We start from the raw sequence: 15,000 nt of genomic DNA, 5'->3' as shown, positions 1-15,000 counted from the left end.
GAGGATGACCAAGACTCAGTAAGGAAAACCGAAAGATCACCAGTAGAGCGACCTTGACGGAAGCCATACTGGCAATCAGATAGAAGATTGTGAAGTGACAGATGTTTAAGAATCTTCCTATTGAGGAAAGATTAGAACTTTAAACAAGCAATATATTAAAGCTATAGGACGATAGTTTGAGGGATTAGAGCGATCACCTTTTTAAGGAACAGGTTGAATGTAGGCAAACTTTCAGCAAGAAGCAAAGGTAGAAGTCGATAGGCATAGTTAAAAGAGTTTGGCCAGGCAAGGTGCAAGCACGGAAGCTCAGTTTTTGAGAACAATAGGAGGAGCCCCCATCAGGTCCAGAAGCTTTCCGAAGGTTTTGGCAAGCGAGGACATGGAAAACATCATTACGAAGAGGGAGGAGGAGAGGGAGGGACAACCCCAGAATCATCCAAGGTAAAGTTGTTAGCAAAGGTTTGAGAGAAAATTTCACGTTTAGAGACAGAAGAGATGCCATTGGTGCCATTAGGATGAAATAAAGAGGGAAAGATGAAAAAGTAAAGTTATTCTAGATGTTTTTGGTCAAATGCCAGAAGTCATGATGGGAATTGGAGTTTGAAAGATTTTGACATTTTCTATTTAGGAAGGAGTGTTGGGCAAGTTGAAGGACAGACTTGGTATTATTCCTGGCAGAAATATAAAGTACATGAGATTGAGGAGATGGAAGGCTTAAGCATCTTTTGCGAGCAACCTCTTTATCATGTACAGCACGAGAACAGACTGTTAAACCAAGGTTTAGAAGGTTTAGGTTGAGAAAAAGAATGAGAAATATGTACGCCTCCATGCAAGACACTAACACCTCTGTTATGCGTCCATCACGCAGAGATGGGTCTCTGACTCGGAAACAGTAATCATTCCAGGAAAAATCAGCATAATACCTCATCAGGTCTCCCAAAATAGCAGAGGCAAAACACCAGAGGCACCTCCGCTTTGGAGAAATCCTGAGGAGGGATTGGAGAAATAGGACAAGATACAGACGAGATTGTGATCGGAGGAGCCCAACGAAGAAGATAGGGTAACAGCATCAACAGGATTAGAGGTACGGAAGAGATTAAGAATGTTGGGTTTGTCTCCAGACGGTCAAGAATACGAGTAGGGTGTTGCACCAGTTGCTCTAGGTCATGGAGGATAGCAAAGTTGAAGGCCAGTTCACAAGGATGGCCAGTGAAGGGTGTGGACGCGCGCAGGTTCTTTAGTGACTCACAGGGTGGTTTGTTTTTACTGATCACAGCCATCATCGTAGGGTAGAGGAAAAGCAGTATTTCCCTCTGATAGTTTACTGATGACTTGACCGTAAGAACTGTGGACAGTTCTCACTCAATTTCTAGAATACTAACATTACTCACTGGTATAAAAGACTTTCAGAATATTACACAAGTTATACAATACACATAAAATCAATTTGGCACTGTGACATTTGGTATAAACTACAAAATAAGATATGTACCTTATTCACCGTTTTCCTGCGTCTTCACATCGAGACGTCTCTGGTGTGAGTGACGGCGACGCTCTGAAGCTATATTGTCAGGAACCGCAATCACAAACAAGCGCGCTTCGTCTTGATGCCTCGTAAAGTATTAAATACTAATGCTTAAGTGCTTTACATGTGTTTTTGTGCATATAGAAATATTGTACATTTATCTTATTAGAGCTGAATAATACCGTGATATATAAACCGTATGTGCAGTAACAAAGGGAGAAGAAAGCCAAATCTGGTGGTGAACATTGAAATCTCCAAGAATAGAGACGTCCACAAAAGGGTAGAGGGACATAATGTACTTCACTGTGGAAGTGAAATTGGTCAAAGAATTTGTTATAGTCAGAGGAGTTACGAGAGAGATGGACAGCACAGATAAATTTAAGGCGTTTTGCATAAGGCGAACGGTCCCAAAAAGCGTTCGCCCACATAGGCGAGCACCTTTGGAAGCTGTTCGAATCGCTTGTGTTCGCTCTCAGAGTCACGTGATAGCGAACACTGACGCTGATTGGCATAAAAATAATTGAGCCGCACGCGTCTAGTTTGGCCGTAATAGCACTTGAGAGTTCGGCGAAGTAGGAATTTTTCTGAGTCCAGCGAGCTCTGCACCAGTGAAGAGTAAACATTGAAATGATTTTCAATTGTTTATAACAGAGATTTGTGGGTATAAACAGGGATTTGTGGGTAGCGGCATATAAGGATTTCATGGTATCTATAGAGCTAATCCCTCCAATCACGCGCTGCCACTGGAGAAGCATAACGTTATCATTTTTTAGGTTCCTTGATAGCTTGTTATGGTACGTTAGGTATGTTGTTCACAGGGGGCTGCGCACCCTCCATATAGGTTAGCTTAGGTTAGGTTATGATAGGTTAATGCCCTAGTGTGTGGGGGTCCATGGGATGCGCAGCCCCCGATTAGGTTACATTAGGTTAGATTATGTTAAGTTAGGTTAATGCCCTAGCGGAGGACAGACAGTAGGATTGTCTTACAGTACATAGCCAGCCCTACCCGAAGGTTCCATACCTTTGTGGCTAACAGACTAGGAACTATACATAGATTGTCATTACCTCACCAGTGGCGACATGTGTGCTCGGAAGACAATCCAGCAGATGATGCTACCAGAGGACTCACAGCACGGGAGCTCATAGTAGGAGGAAGATGGAAAGGCGGACCAGGCTTTCTGTATCAATCAGAACTCTCATGGCCACCAATGTTTAGTCATAGCTATGATATTGAAGGAGATCCAGAAGTCAGGAAGGAGATCACTTCTCTAGCGGTAGAAACCCAAGACAATGGTGCAGTTGACAAGCTCCTTTTACGGTATTCGTCCTGGTACACCTTACAGAGAGCAGTAGCGTGGCTCCGCAGATTTACAGACTGGATCATGAAAGGACGCCCCAACATTGCAGGATCTCGCCTTGAGGCAACGGAGTTCAGGGCCGCCAGAACAGCTATCATATGCTACGTTCAGCATATTCACTTCAAAGAAGCTATTCAAGTCCTCAAGGTGGGCAAGCTTACTAAGTCCAGTCCCCTCTACCGTCTGGAGCCGGCGCTTGATGGACAGGGCATTCTCAGAATAGGTGGACGTCGCTTGGAAGCAGATGGTGGAGAATCACCACAGGGCCCTGTGCTACTGCCTAAAGATCACCCAGTGACATCCCTGATTGTACAAGACACACATGTGTTTTTGGCCAGACATTCAGGCCGGGAGCATACCTTAGCAAGCCTGCGGAGACATTACTGGGTGGTTGCTGGTCGGCCCCTGGTTGATCGTATCTTACGGAGATGCTTCGTATGCCGCAGAGTCAACAGCAAACCACTGACACAACGTCAAGGCGAATTATCCACAGAACGCATCACTGCAGGGAAACCCCCATTCTCTTATACAGGAGTAGACTGTTTTGGTCCTTTCCTGGTTACTTGCTTGCGGCGAACAGTAAAGCGCTTTGGGTGCGTCTTTACTTGCCTTAGCACCAGGGCAGTACATATAGAGGTCCTATCTTCCCTTGATGCGGACGCATTCCTCAATGCCCTTGTGCGCTTTATTGCCAGACGCGGGACACCAACAAAGTTGTTCTCCGACAAGGGTACAAACTTTCAGAGGGCAAACAAGGATTTTCAGATGGCCATCCGGCAGTGGGATGCACATGCCAAACTACAAGAGACATTACGAAGGCGTGAAATCGAGTGGATCTTTCAACCTCCTACGGCTTCACACATGGGTGGTGTTTGGGAACGCCAGATCCGCTCCATAAGGAAGTGTGCTACAAAAATCATTCGGACATGTGCATCTAGCCTCTGCCGCGTGTACCAGGGCCGTCAGAAAATATTCCCTGCAGAAATTGAATGTGTAATGTTTTATTTGAGCCTTGCCTTCAATTATCCCATTCCCATAATAATATCTTTACATTACGGTGGAATGAGGCTATCTCAGCTTGGCGTGATCCTGCGACTAAAGAGTACAATAGTTTTTCCGGCGAGCGACGAGGGAGATTCGTTTGGCAGTGTTACTGTCGTTTTCAGTAGACGCGTTCGCGTATATGCTACTGAAAACGCCTTTAGTTAGAGTAACTATTGAGTCACAGCCAGATGGTAGAAAATATGGAAGATTCGAGAGCGTGGGCACGAGAGCAAGTTAAGTCGTTGTGCACATAGACGCAACATCCAGCTTTAGAACGAAAATGGGGATGGAGAAAGTAGCAGGGAACAGAGAAGGGTTACTGTCAGTTACCTCAGACAGCTGTGTTTTGGTTAGGAAAAGAAGATGAGGTTTAGTAGAGGAGAGGTGGTGTTCTACAGATTGAAAATCACAGTTAAGTTAAGAAGAAAAAGTTGAGGGAGGTATCAAGATATTTTGCGTCGTCATCGACAGAGGAGTCAGAACCAGGGGACATTTCTGGTCCTCTCGCCAGGATGGGACTCAGAAGCTGGATTTGAAATTTAAGTGAAGGGTGTGTGTGTGGTAAGTGCATGTAGTTTTGAGTGAAGGAGAGTCATCTTTAGAGGGTAGGTTGTGACTGCCCCCTTGAGTTGTGAGACAAAGGGAAACGTTCAGCGAGGTTACAACTAGCTTTAATGGAAGGTTCACAGCACCCCTGAACTAGTGCTATTAAATCTCGCTGGGAATACATTATCGTTTCGGTGCGTGTCTATACTACCTCCTCCACACAGTAGTAGTAGTAGTAGTAGTAGTAGTAGTAGTAGTAGTAGTTGTTGTTGTTGTTGTTGTTATTGCTGTCGTTGTTGTTGTTTTCGATGTACAAATATTGCAGTATTATGCTTGATATGAACAATTGATACCAACCTTGTCCTCCCAACAGATGGTATTCTTGATGCCTGCCCTCCTCACCTTCATTGTGTCCGCCCGTCCGCAAATTATGGGTGAGTGTTTATATATATATATATATATATATATATATATATATATATATATATATATATATATATATATATATATATATTCCATGACTTCGTCCACTTTACCAATAGTATATATAGTATATCGACATATAAGATGGCGATCCAAAATTAAATGAATCTAACATTTTTTTTATAAAAAGTACACACACACATACACATCACCATCTTCTATGTCCATATACTATTATACTATATTGCTGCACAGAAAAGAGAATCGAATCCCCTTAAAGTGACGAACCCATGTTTTTGGCGCTGGAAGCATCTATTGATAGTCTCTTCATTGTTTGTGAACAGGAACTGAGGGGCTGATGCGTTACTTACCAGATCAGCTGTGAGGGGCTGTGTGGCCCTTTGTACAGTCCTCCACAGACTCGCGCCAGCCTTGACTCAAAACCGGCACTGTCACTAAGAAACCTCCTGTGTATACCTGTGTCGCCCTTGTGTTTCCTTGTTGCCTCGTATTTGTGTTTCATGTGTTTTGTATTGGTGACGTGTTACGGGCAGCCTGCCGAACCCACAAGATGAGTCTGAGCTTTTGTTGCCGGTCGCTGGTATCAAGTACAGGGGGATTTCGAGCTTCCCTGGTCTGATGCCCTTCCTTGCCCGGGCAGTGACTCGTCAGGCGAACCGTGTGTGTAAGAATATATAGACAAAGTGGACGAAGTCATGGAGTGATTAAGTTGTAATTGAGACAGTAAGTGACGGTGATGTCGAGAAATTAACTGTCTCATGCACTTACGTGAATACAAGAGCAAGCGAATGACGTGTTTATACTATTAGCCAAAATATGTATGTATAATACATGTACTATAATCAGTTATGAATGTTCATATCTGCGTTAGGTTGCAATGTGCACCAATATATACAACGACACTTGTCCATACCATTACTTACCTCATCTTTATTCATCAATAATTTCAGAGATAGTGGAGTTGCACGCAGTGTGGTCAGTCAGCTTTGGGTTCCTGTTGTGTCTGCTCGTGTACCTCGTGGGGGTAGCGTTGAGGGCCGCTGCTCGAGGCCCTCCTTTCCTTGAAGCAGACTCATCCATCCTGCCTGTTCTCCCCATTCACCGAGAGTCTTGGTAGGACACTCAAGTTTCTATTGACATAGAAGTGTAAGATTAATTAATAAAAAGAAAATAATTCCATCGTTCATACTATTAAACTTTAACAGCGATAGACGTCGCATTATTATAATTTTCTAACTTAGACGATATTCTCAACTAGCAATGATGATAATGATGATGATGGTGATAATGATGATGATTTTGCCCCGATGATATTCTGTGAATACGAAGCAAGGTACCGCACAATGCAAGCTACATTAGTCTGTCATGGCCGCAGGGACGTGATCTCCGTGTCTCTGATGCTGATGTGGCTGAAGTTTCTTAGTAAGGCGACCAAAGAAAACCTCAGGTCAGTAGCTGGCACTCGTATGTTCTTAGGATATGTATTTACTTATCTATTTGCTGTCTATGTATTTGTTCATTTATTAACAACAGCACATATGTCACACTAACAATAATTGCTTTACCACCCATGACAGGGAGGCAGGGACGACCACGCCACAGGTATCTGCATTGAGGATGCTGAAGATGACCCTTTTGTTTACTGTGTTCATGGGATGTATGGTGACCGTGTACTTCGCAAGCTACTCATACTCACCTACCTTCTAGGATAATTTTATCAACCCACCTATATGCCAGCGATACCACACTTGTTGCCCCACACACATAAACACATTATCCACACCTTTACGCCTGTATGCAATGTATAGGAACATAAAATAGCGTTCCAGTTAAAGAAATGTTATCAAGGTAAAATTCACATTACCAAATAAAACAGTATAATACTATCTTTTCATTTGTTTCTTTTTCAAAGTGAGTCCTGTAAAAGTTGGGGACATGGACATAAGGGCCCCTTCTTCATTCTGGAGGAGTTCTGTCCAAACATTTTTGCCTATCGTACTATTTATCACTTAGTGTTACGTGAACTCCACCACCATAGCTGAACAAACTCAATTTTATTGGGGATTATGCTAATTATTGCACAATGTGAGTGCTGGTCAATAAATTCGTATTACACTGAAATAAAGAGGATGATCAAATAATAACATGCGAGGAACACGTACACACACACGCACACACACACACACACACACACACACACACACACACACACACACACACACACACACACACATATACAGTACGTTCTATGAAAGCAGAGAGAAGAGGGGAAGGACGGATACCAAAGAAGGACGAGTATTAAGTGCACGCGAATGCCAAGTGGACGGTGTACCTAAAAAAAAAAAAAAAAAAAAAAATGTATAGTATAAGGTGGCAGAGTTAAGGTCACTCTATATAGCCTTGACAGAGTCCCGGTGCTAAGGGTCATCTTGCCCTTTGAAGATAAACACTTGATACTTATCACTCGCGTCCACCCTCATGTCTCACACCTCTCTGCATGCTTGCACGAGAGGGGAAGGTTACAGTCCAACTCCTGACTGCTCCGAGGAGCTCCAGCACACATCTTGAACCTTTGGAGGGGACATATAGGTGTGTGTGTGTGTGTGTGTGTGTTCTTCATTGGCCGGGTAGTGAGACTATCATTCATCTGGCGAGGAATATAGGCGTAGTACACCCACAGGTGCAGACGGGCGGGGCAGCTAGAAGCACTAATCAATACCAGGGAGCCAGTAGAGACCGAGAGACGCCACCACATAGGCTACACCCATTACCCTGTCTCTGTCCTTAACCACGTCATCAATCAATAGGAAAAAATCCGCTAAACAGATGACAAACTCAGCATATTCTGAGCTTTTATCCTAAAATTGCAATTGTCTAATTGTATGATTCAAAAGACCACCGGCCACTAGCAGGTTTGTGGCACCGCCATAAGAAGCGGCGACGCCCATCTCACATACGTAGTGCTGTACATTTGTAGTAGACTCGGTTACGATCGAGAAGTGAGAACCTGTTTTGTGATTCTTGGCAGTGCATCGTTGCAGTTTACAGTACGTATACATGTATGAATGTTGAAAAAGAAAATCTACCGGGCATTTGATGATAGAGGAACACTAAGAAGTAATGTATTCTCTTTGTTTCCGCGATATTAATAATGATGGCACTAAAAACTTTCTTGACTTAGAGATTGCAAGTTAATATGAATGGTATTAAAATTATTAATGAAATAAAATGAGAGAGAGAGAGAGGATCAAGATATCGGGGTTTCATCACAGGGTGGGGAGAGACGGACGACTGACGGGCAGAGTTGTCAGATAGTGGTGATGAAACTCTACGGGAATATTACATATCATTGCCCTATCAAGACTAAAAGAAACCAATGATTCCTGAGACACTTATGTAAGTAGAGCGTAGCACAATCATGGATTTAAATTTAACAATGGGTACTTTATGTTCTGACTCTTATTTCATATATTTATTTATTCATCTATTTATTTATTTGATTTTATTAATTTTTCTGTACAATCTGCAGCTACTATAAACCCATGATTCCATAAGATTTATTATCATGTGCATGACTCCTAATTCATATATATATATATATATATATATATATATATATATATATATATATATATATATATATATATATATATATATATATATATATATATATATATATATATATATATTCCCTTTGGTGAATGTTGGTAAGTATAATGGACTAGTGGACTAGCGGTGGTGCCAGTGCCAGAGCGTGCAGACATTAGTAGTAGAGCCACGGTCACTCGGTGAAGCACTGGTGGGATACTTTCTTCCAGACTCTCTATCGTGTCTACATATCCTTCCTCACCACCTGCCAGCGGGTTTTCTTCTGTCGGTGTGTGCTGTGCTGCAGCGTGTATATGTTTGTGTGTGATGTACTGGTTATGGGAAAGAACTCTGGCCACACTGGATGACTGACTACTCGTGTTTATTATATTGCACCGCATTCTTGATGTTAGAGTTGTCGTTGTATGGGTAGCAGTGACAAAAAAAATAAGATGATATGTAAAAAAAAAAAAAAAAGTGTACTGTATGTACATATCTCCTCAAGAGTCCTTTAATCTTAAGGCATGGCGTCGTTGGACAAAGCATAAGAAACCAAGGACTAAACAACCTTTTCTATTGATTTATTGAGTTGTTGTAGAGTCGAGGTAATTATTATGCCAGGTGCCTTACAAAGAGACTGGAAAGTTAGAAGGGAACAAGAATGTTATGTGCACATAAGTACGTACCTGTATACTGTGGGCATTACCACGCCCACCTACCGAGGTAAGCAGCTATGTACCTATTCAGCACGCGCTCTATAAACCACTCCAAGTGTGTCGCCCTTTACCTGTCGTGTGACCCTATAGATTGGTTCAGTTTTCCGTTTTTTTTATTTTTTTTATTTAGCTTTTGTTACAGTTGTAAAGAACAACATTATTATTATTCATCGCCTCAAATGAGTTAATTTGATATGAATGTTAATTTTTATGTATATACCTCGTCGTGTTGGTTGTGTTGGCGGATCGTGAAGTTGTAAGGTTACAAGACGTTGGCTTACGTTCGGCTTACGTTTAATGCAAATGTCTCACAATAACACTTTTCAGAGACAATAATGTCTTTGATCTTTATGACTTGTTATATATGTATGAACAATTTACTCGGCAACATAGATGCGCCATTTTAGTAAATCGGAGCAGAGATATACATTACCGCATCAGATATATTTTAGATAAGTCCAACATCAATTTTCATAGTAAGGCAGTACAAAATAATATATGTTGAGACAAATAGTATATCAATACCGATGATATTACGTGGAGATCAGTCAGTCATTACATGTTAACTGCCATTTTAATAACGTTATTCACTCACTTTCTTTCTCTTTCTTTTTTATTGATAAATTATGAGACAGAAATTCAATAACAGATTATTTCAGTATTTGCGTCGGAAGTAAGTTAAATCAAATTAAATTTACAAATAAAAAAAAGTGCATGGCAACACCCAATCGGAATTGGTGATCATGCATAAGCTTTCCAAACTAAAATCATAGTAAAATGCGCAGTCATTCATGAAGCATATCATTTGACGGAGGAGGCAGTAGATAACTGCCGAAACGATAATTACTCCCAGTGAGGTCCAAAACCACTAGTTCAGGGGGTGCTGTGAACTTATCATTAAAGCCAGCTGTGACCTCGCTGAACGTTTCCCTTTGTATCTATCTTCACAAGACAAGGAAGCAGTCACAGCCTGCCCTCTAAAGACAATTAATTCTCTTTCTTTACACAAAACTGCATGCATATCCCATTCCGACTATATTTTTATTTAATTTTTTTAGGGACTGCGGCACCTCAGTGTGCCTTTTTTCTTTTTTTTTTTCATCCGGCCGGATTTCCCTCTTACATAAAAAAAAAGAAAAAAAAAAAAATCCATGTCAAGAACAGGGGAATCAAACATCCTCGTGTAAAGAATGGCCAACCCAAATGTCTTCATATAAAGAAAAAGCAAACTCTTGTCGAGATATATTCTTTTTTTCTTTTATAAACAAGTGAGATTTAAGAAAAAAAAATTGAATTATAAACTCATACATTTTATGGATGATAAATAGTGAAAATAATATGTTTCATCTTTATTGATGAATGAACAATGAAAATAAATTGGTAGCAATGTTCAATTTCCATAAAAATAAATAGAAATAAGTGATGTTAAGATTTTACCAATCAATAAACCTTACCTAACCTAACCGATAATTACTCCCGGTGAGGTCTAATAGTACTGGAGGTGCTGTTAACTTATCATTCAAGTCAGCTGTGACCTCACAGAACATTTCCCCTTGTTTCTCACAATACAATTAAACGGCGCCGTAGTCACAGCCTGTTCTCTACCTACGTATAGAGTGACTAAGTAGAGAGTAAAGACTATATAATATGTACTCCTTTCACACAAAATTAGCTAGGTAATACGTATACATTCTTCACTCAAAATTATATATATATATATATATATATATATATATATATATATATATATATATATATATATATATATATATATATATATATATATATATATATATATATATATATATATATATATATATATATATATATATATATATATATATATATATATATATATATATATATATATATATATATATATATATATATACACATACACTAGGCTCGTAGTCCCCATCTGAATGAAATTCTTTTGAACTCGTTTGGGGAGTGGCACCTCTATGGGTCTGTTTTAATCACAATCTCTGTTGCCCTTGGCTGGTTTCATCTCTTACATAAAAAAAATAAATAAATAACCGTTGTATAAGTTACTAGCAAACGAAAGCTTTGAGAGTATTGGTTTCACACCATCCATAAACGCACGGTGCGGTAGATCTGGCCACCTTGCGAGATCGTGGATATATGAATTATAAAACTATCCAGTACTTAAATATGAAAACAGGTATTAAACCAATGAGGATTCATAAAGATCAACTAGTGAACAGTAGCCTTGAAATTTAATTGATTATTGAAATGTCTGATACCTATCGAAGTACTGAAGTGTTCATGTCAAGAACAGCGAATCCGATTATGATTGATTGATAAGTGTATTGTTGTAACACTGTATACAACAAGGGAGGAGGTCAGGTCATGCCAGCCACCCCTTAAACATGGGACAGAGAGGATTCAAGTGTCAGTCAGGAGGTGGAGCTAAAGCACGTCCCGCCGCACGTCTAGCAGCACAGCGTCCTTACTTTCCCGCACCGCCAACCTGTGATAGCCACTTCTGTTTCACCCGAATAAGCTCCTCGTCCATAGCGATGAGTTCGGCCCGTACCTGGTCATGCGTCCGAGGAGCCCTGTGGCTGGGTCTCGCGGCCCCGCGGGCAGGTTGGGACGCTGACTGGACATGGGAGGGCCGCCGGACACTGACTGGGGTCGGGAAATCCGATTATTGCCATATATATATATATACATATATATATATATATATATATATATATATATATATATATATATATATATATATATATATATATATATATAAGACCAAATCTTGGTGTGAGTCGGTTCGCTAATCTTGACATAAACCCATATTAACATACTGAACCAGCTACTGTTAACTTACTTTATGAATGCTAAGGAAAATTATATATATATATATATATATATATATATATATATATATATATATATATCTATATATCATATCTGTCTGATGGTCTCTTAATTTCCCACAGCGGTCTGACGACCAACTGACCTTGATGAGTGGGAACAAGGACTGGACAGGGCATGACCACTCCCACCCATCACGCCCTGTCCAGAGGTCACCCCGCTACGAGGATCCCTGGCAACCACGCGCCTCTCATGCTCCTACCCTTATTCCTTCCGCCTCCACCACCCAACAACCTGTCTCTCCAGGACTCCAGACAAGGACACCTTACTCTCTCTCTCCTGCAGTCCCCACAACCTCGCGCTCTCTCTCTCCTCGTTCACCAGCCGGTACTTCTCATGCAAGCTTTTCCCCCCGATCTCCAGACAAACCTCGTTCCCTTTCTCCTCAACTTCGCTCACAATTGCCATCAGGAAGCGTCTTCTTTAATACTATTAAATCCTCCAGAGACAGAAATAAACTTTTAGCAGAAACTAATGTCCGTAGAAATCCTCCAGAAGGCAAGTTGGACCTTGGCAATGTTGTATTGTATCTCCAAGGATCTGTGGATGCCGAAGATAGCACTCTAGACCCCCAGGTGGTTCAAAGACATTGGCGGCAAAAACAACTAAGACGACAAGAAGCGCAAAAACAACAGGAAGAGCAGGAAAAAAGTATAAAAGAACGAAGACAACAGAAACAACAAGAACAACAAAGAATACACCACCACCAAAATGAGATTCAGCAACAACTACAACACATACAAAACCAACACTGGCAACAACAAAAGAATCTTCACAAGCAACAACAAATGCAAGCATCTGTCCTTAAGAAACAACAAGACAATTTTCTCAGAGCACAACGACAACCAATCAACCAAAAGCTTCTCTACCAGCAGCAGGCTGTGAAGCAACAGCTGCTTCAGCAACACCATGTCCAGCAGCAGCAACTTCTGTACTACCAAGGGCAGCAGGCCCACTCACTGCAACAACAGCTTTATCAAGTTCAACAGCAACTCGTCACCTTGCAGCAACAGGAGCTACAGCTACAAGAGGAAGAGCAACAACTTCAAGAACAAATAAGACAAGAAAAATTAAGGCAGGAGGAAGAAGAGCATCTAGAGGAAGAGAGGAAGGAGAAGCTACGAATAGAACAAGAACTTAAAAAAAATTATTTACAAAAAGAAAACAATAACACACACCATTTTAGTAATATTAACCAGCTCCTCAATCATGCACTGCACTCTACTGACCAGGAAGGTGAAACAACACAAAAGATGCATGCTGAGTATTTAGAACATGAGGACGGGGAGGAGAAAGAAGAGAAACATGAAAAAATTAAAGAGAATGAAGGTAGGAAAAATCAAAACAATGAAATAACATTTAAGTCTTCATCACCCTCACATTTAAGACCTCAAGAAAATGAAAATCTAGAAACACGTGTGAGCAGAGTTCGATCTTTCAGCTCCAGCAGCATTGCAGCTGCAGACATCAGTGATAAATCTGCACACACTAGACTCCGGCGGAAATCTCTTGGACTTAGCAAGGGTCCATCTGGACTTAATCATGGGCCTTCCCAGTTACACCTTGGACCAGCAGGTCATGAGAAAGGTCCAGGAAATCTGAGTAAAGGTCCTGCCTTATTAAATAAAGGGCCTAAACATTTGAGCAAGGGACCACTAGAAGTGCACAAGGGTCCAAGCTGCATGAGTAGAGGTCCTGCCGATATCAACCAAGGACCATCTGAGAACACGTCAGGCCCTTCAGGGTTAGATAAGGGACCTAGCAACCTTAATAAAGGTCCATTAATGAGTACTATCCATCCTAGTTCCTATAAAGGGCCTTCTTCATTAGCAAAGGGACCAGCCAATAAAATAATAGGTTCAGCAAGTTCAAGAGTACCTGCAGAACATGTTAACTAAGTGCTGTTGCAGCAGGTGGATTAGCAATACACTCCAACGTCTTCCGAGTGCCTACACACAAACGTAAAGACTGGAGTGGTTTAGAAATGTAAATCACATTTGGCTGCCTGTTCTGTTCATATAATGCAATATTTACTAATTACACATTTCATGTTTAAATATAATCAGGACTGATTGTACAAGTTTCCTGCACTGTGGTGTGGTAACATTCTACCATTAAAATGTTGGGTGAGAACTAGTTAGCACAACTCATAATATATATTTCATTAGTCTTTCCAATCAAATAATATTGATAAATGTTTGACATAATACTTGTTTTCACTAGCAACTCAGTGAAGTATGAAACCTGAGTATATCTGTGTCAACTGTTGGATGGACTGTGAACATCATTATGATAAGACTGTTCAGTGCCTCAAATCTTAACCATCTGAAATATGATAGAAAATATAAAGCAAATAGGAAAACCTGTTGAAGGTGCCTTCTCAGAAATAAATCAATGCACAAATCTATATTTTTAAATACTTATTTTTTTTTAGCATACTAATGCAAGGAGATATGTTAATACATATTTTCATTCTTATTTTTTGAAATGTATTTGTGAATATCTGAAAATTCTTTTACAAACATAGGGACGGTTAAGATGCAATTACGAGTAAAAGAAAGACATGAATCAGTGAGCAGTATGCAAGAACTCTACTATAAATCAATTGGGTTTCAAGCAGCTCTTATGATCACAGCCATCATGGGCAGGAAACTACTGTAAAGATAATTCAATTTTCTAGAAATACCATTATTAACGCTCTTGAAGTAACTGCATTTTGTATGAATTTGCGTCAGAATGAAACTAAGTTCCCTATCCATTAGCTCTTCATTTATTCATATGTACGTATCTTTCTTTACGAAGAAGCAAGATATCACATTTAAACCATTCAAAGGATGTATTTGCATATGAAACCTCTCTTTCTCTATCTCTCTCGTGTTTGTGT

At 40.4% G+C, this 15,000-nt stretch overlaps 3 protein-coding genes across 3 annotated transcripts in view; 2 read left to right on the top strand and 1 right to left on the bottom strand.

The window, feature by feature from the left end:
- Positions 1-1,521, bottom strand: part of LOC123505344 (NECAP-like protein CG9132) — a 22,931-nt gene extending 21,410 nt beyond the window's left edge. The window contains exon 1 of the mRNA XM_045256560.1: positions 1,493-1,521. The gene's annotated coding sequence lies outside the window, so the exon portion shown is untranslated. The remainder of the gene's footprint in view (positions 1-1,492) is intronic.
- The window catches only part of LOC123505345, a 10,230-nt gene extending 3,423 nt beyond the window's left edge, over positions 1-6,807 (top strand). The window contains exons 3-6 of the mRNA XM_045256561.1: positions 4,847-4,907; positions 5,868-6,030; positions 6,293-6,364; positions 6,495-6,807. Of these exons, the coding sequence (XP_045112496.1) occupies positions 4,847-4,907; positions 5,868-6,030; positions 6,293-6,364; positions 6,495-6,624 (426 nt within the window). The 3' untranslated portion in view covers positions 6,625-6,807. The remainder of the gene's footprint in view (positions 1-4,846; positions 4,908-5,867; positions 6,031-6,292; positions 6,365-6,494) is intronic.
- Positions 6,808-8,656: 1,849 nt separating this feature from the next.
- Positions 8,657-14,442, top strand: LOC123505343 (putative uncharacterized protein DDB_G0271606). Its single transcript, XM_045256559.1, has 2 exons — positions 8,657-8,794; positions 12,182-14,442. Exon 2 carries the CDS (start codon positions 12,206-12,208, stop codon positions 14,012-14,014), a length of 1,809 nt encoding a protein of 602 aa, XP_045112494.1. The 5' UTR covers positions 8,657-8,794; positions 12,182-12,205; the 3' UTR covers positions 14,015-14,442.
- The last annotated feature ends 558 nt before the right edge of the window (positions 14,443-15,000 follow it).

This window comes from Portunus trituberculatus, chromosome 18, assembly GCF_017591435.1.
Source record: "Portunus trituberculatus isolate SZX2019 chromosome 18, ASM1759143v1, whole genome shotgun sequence".
NCBI lineage: Eukaryota > Metazoa > Arthropoda > Malacostraca > Decapoda > Portunidae > Portunus > Portunus trituberculatus.
The sequence above is the reverse complement of the archived record's forward strand: the minus strand, read 5'-3'. Positions and strand labels throughout refer to the sequence as shown.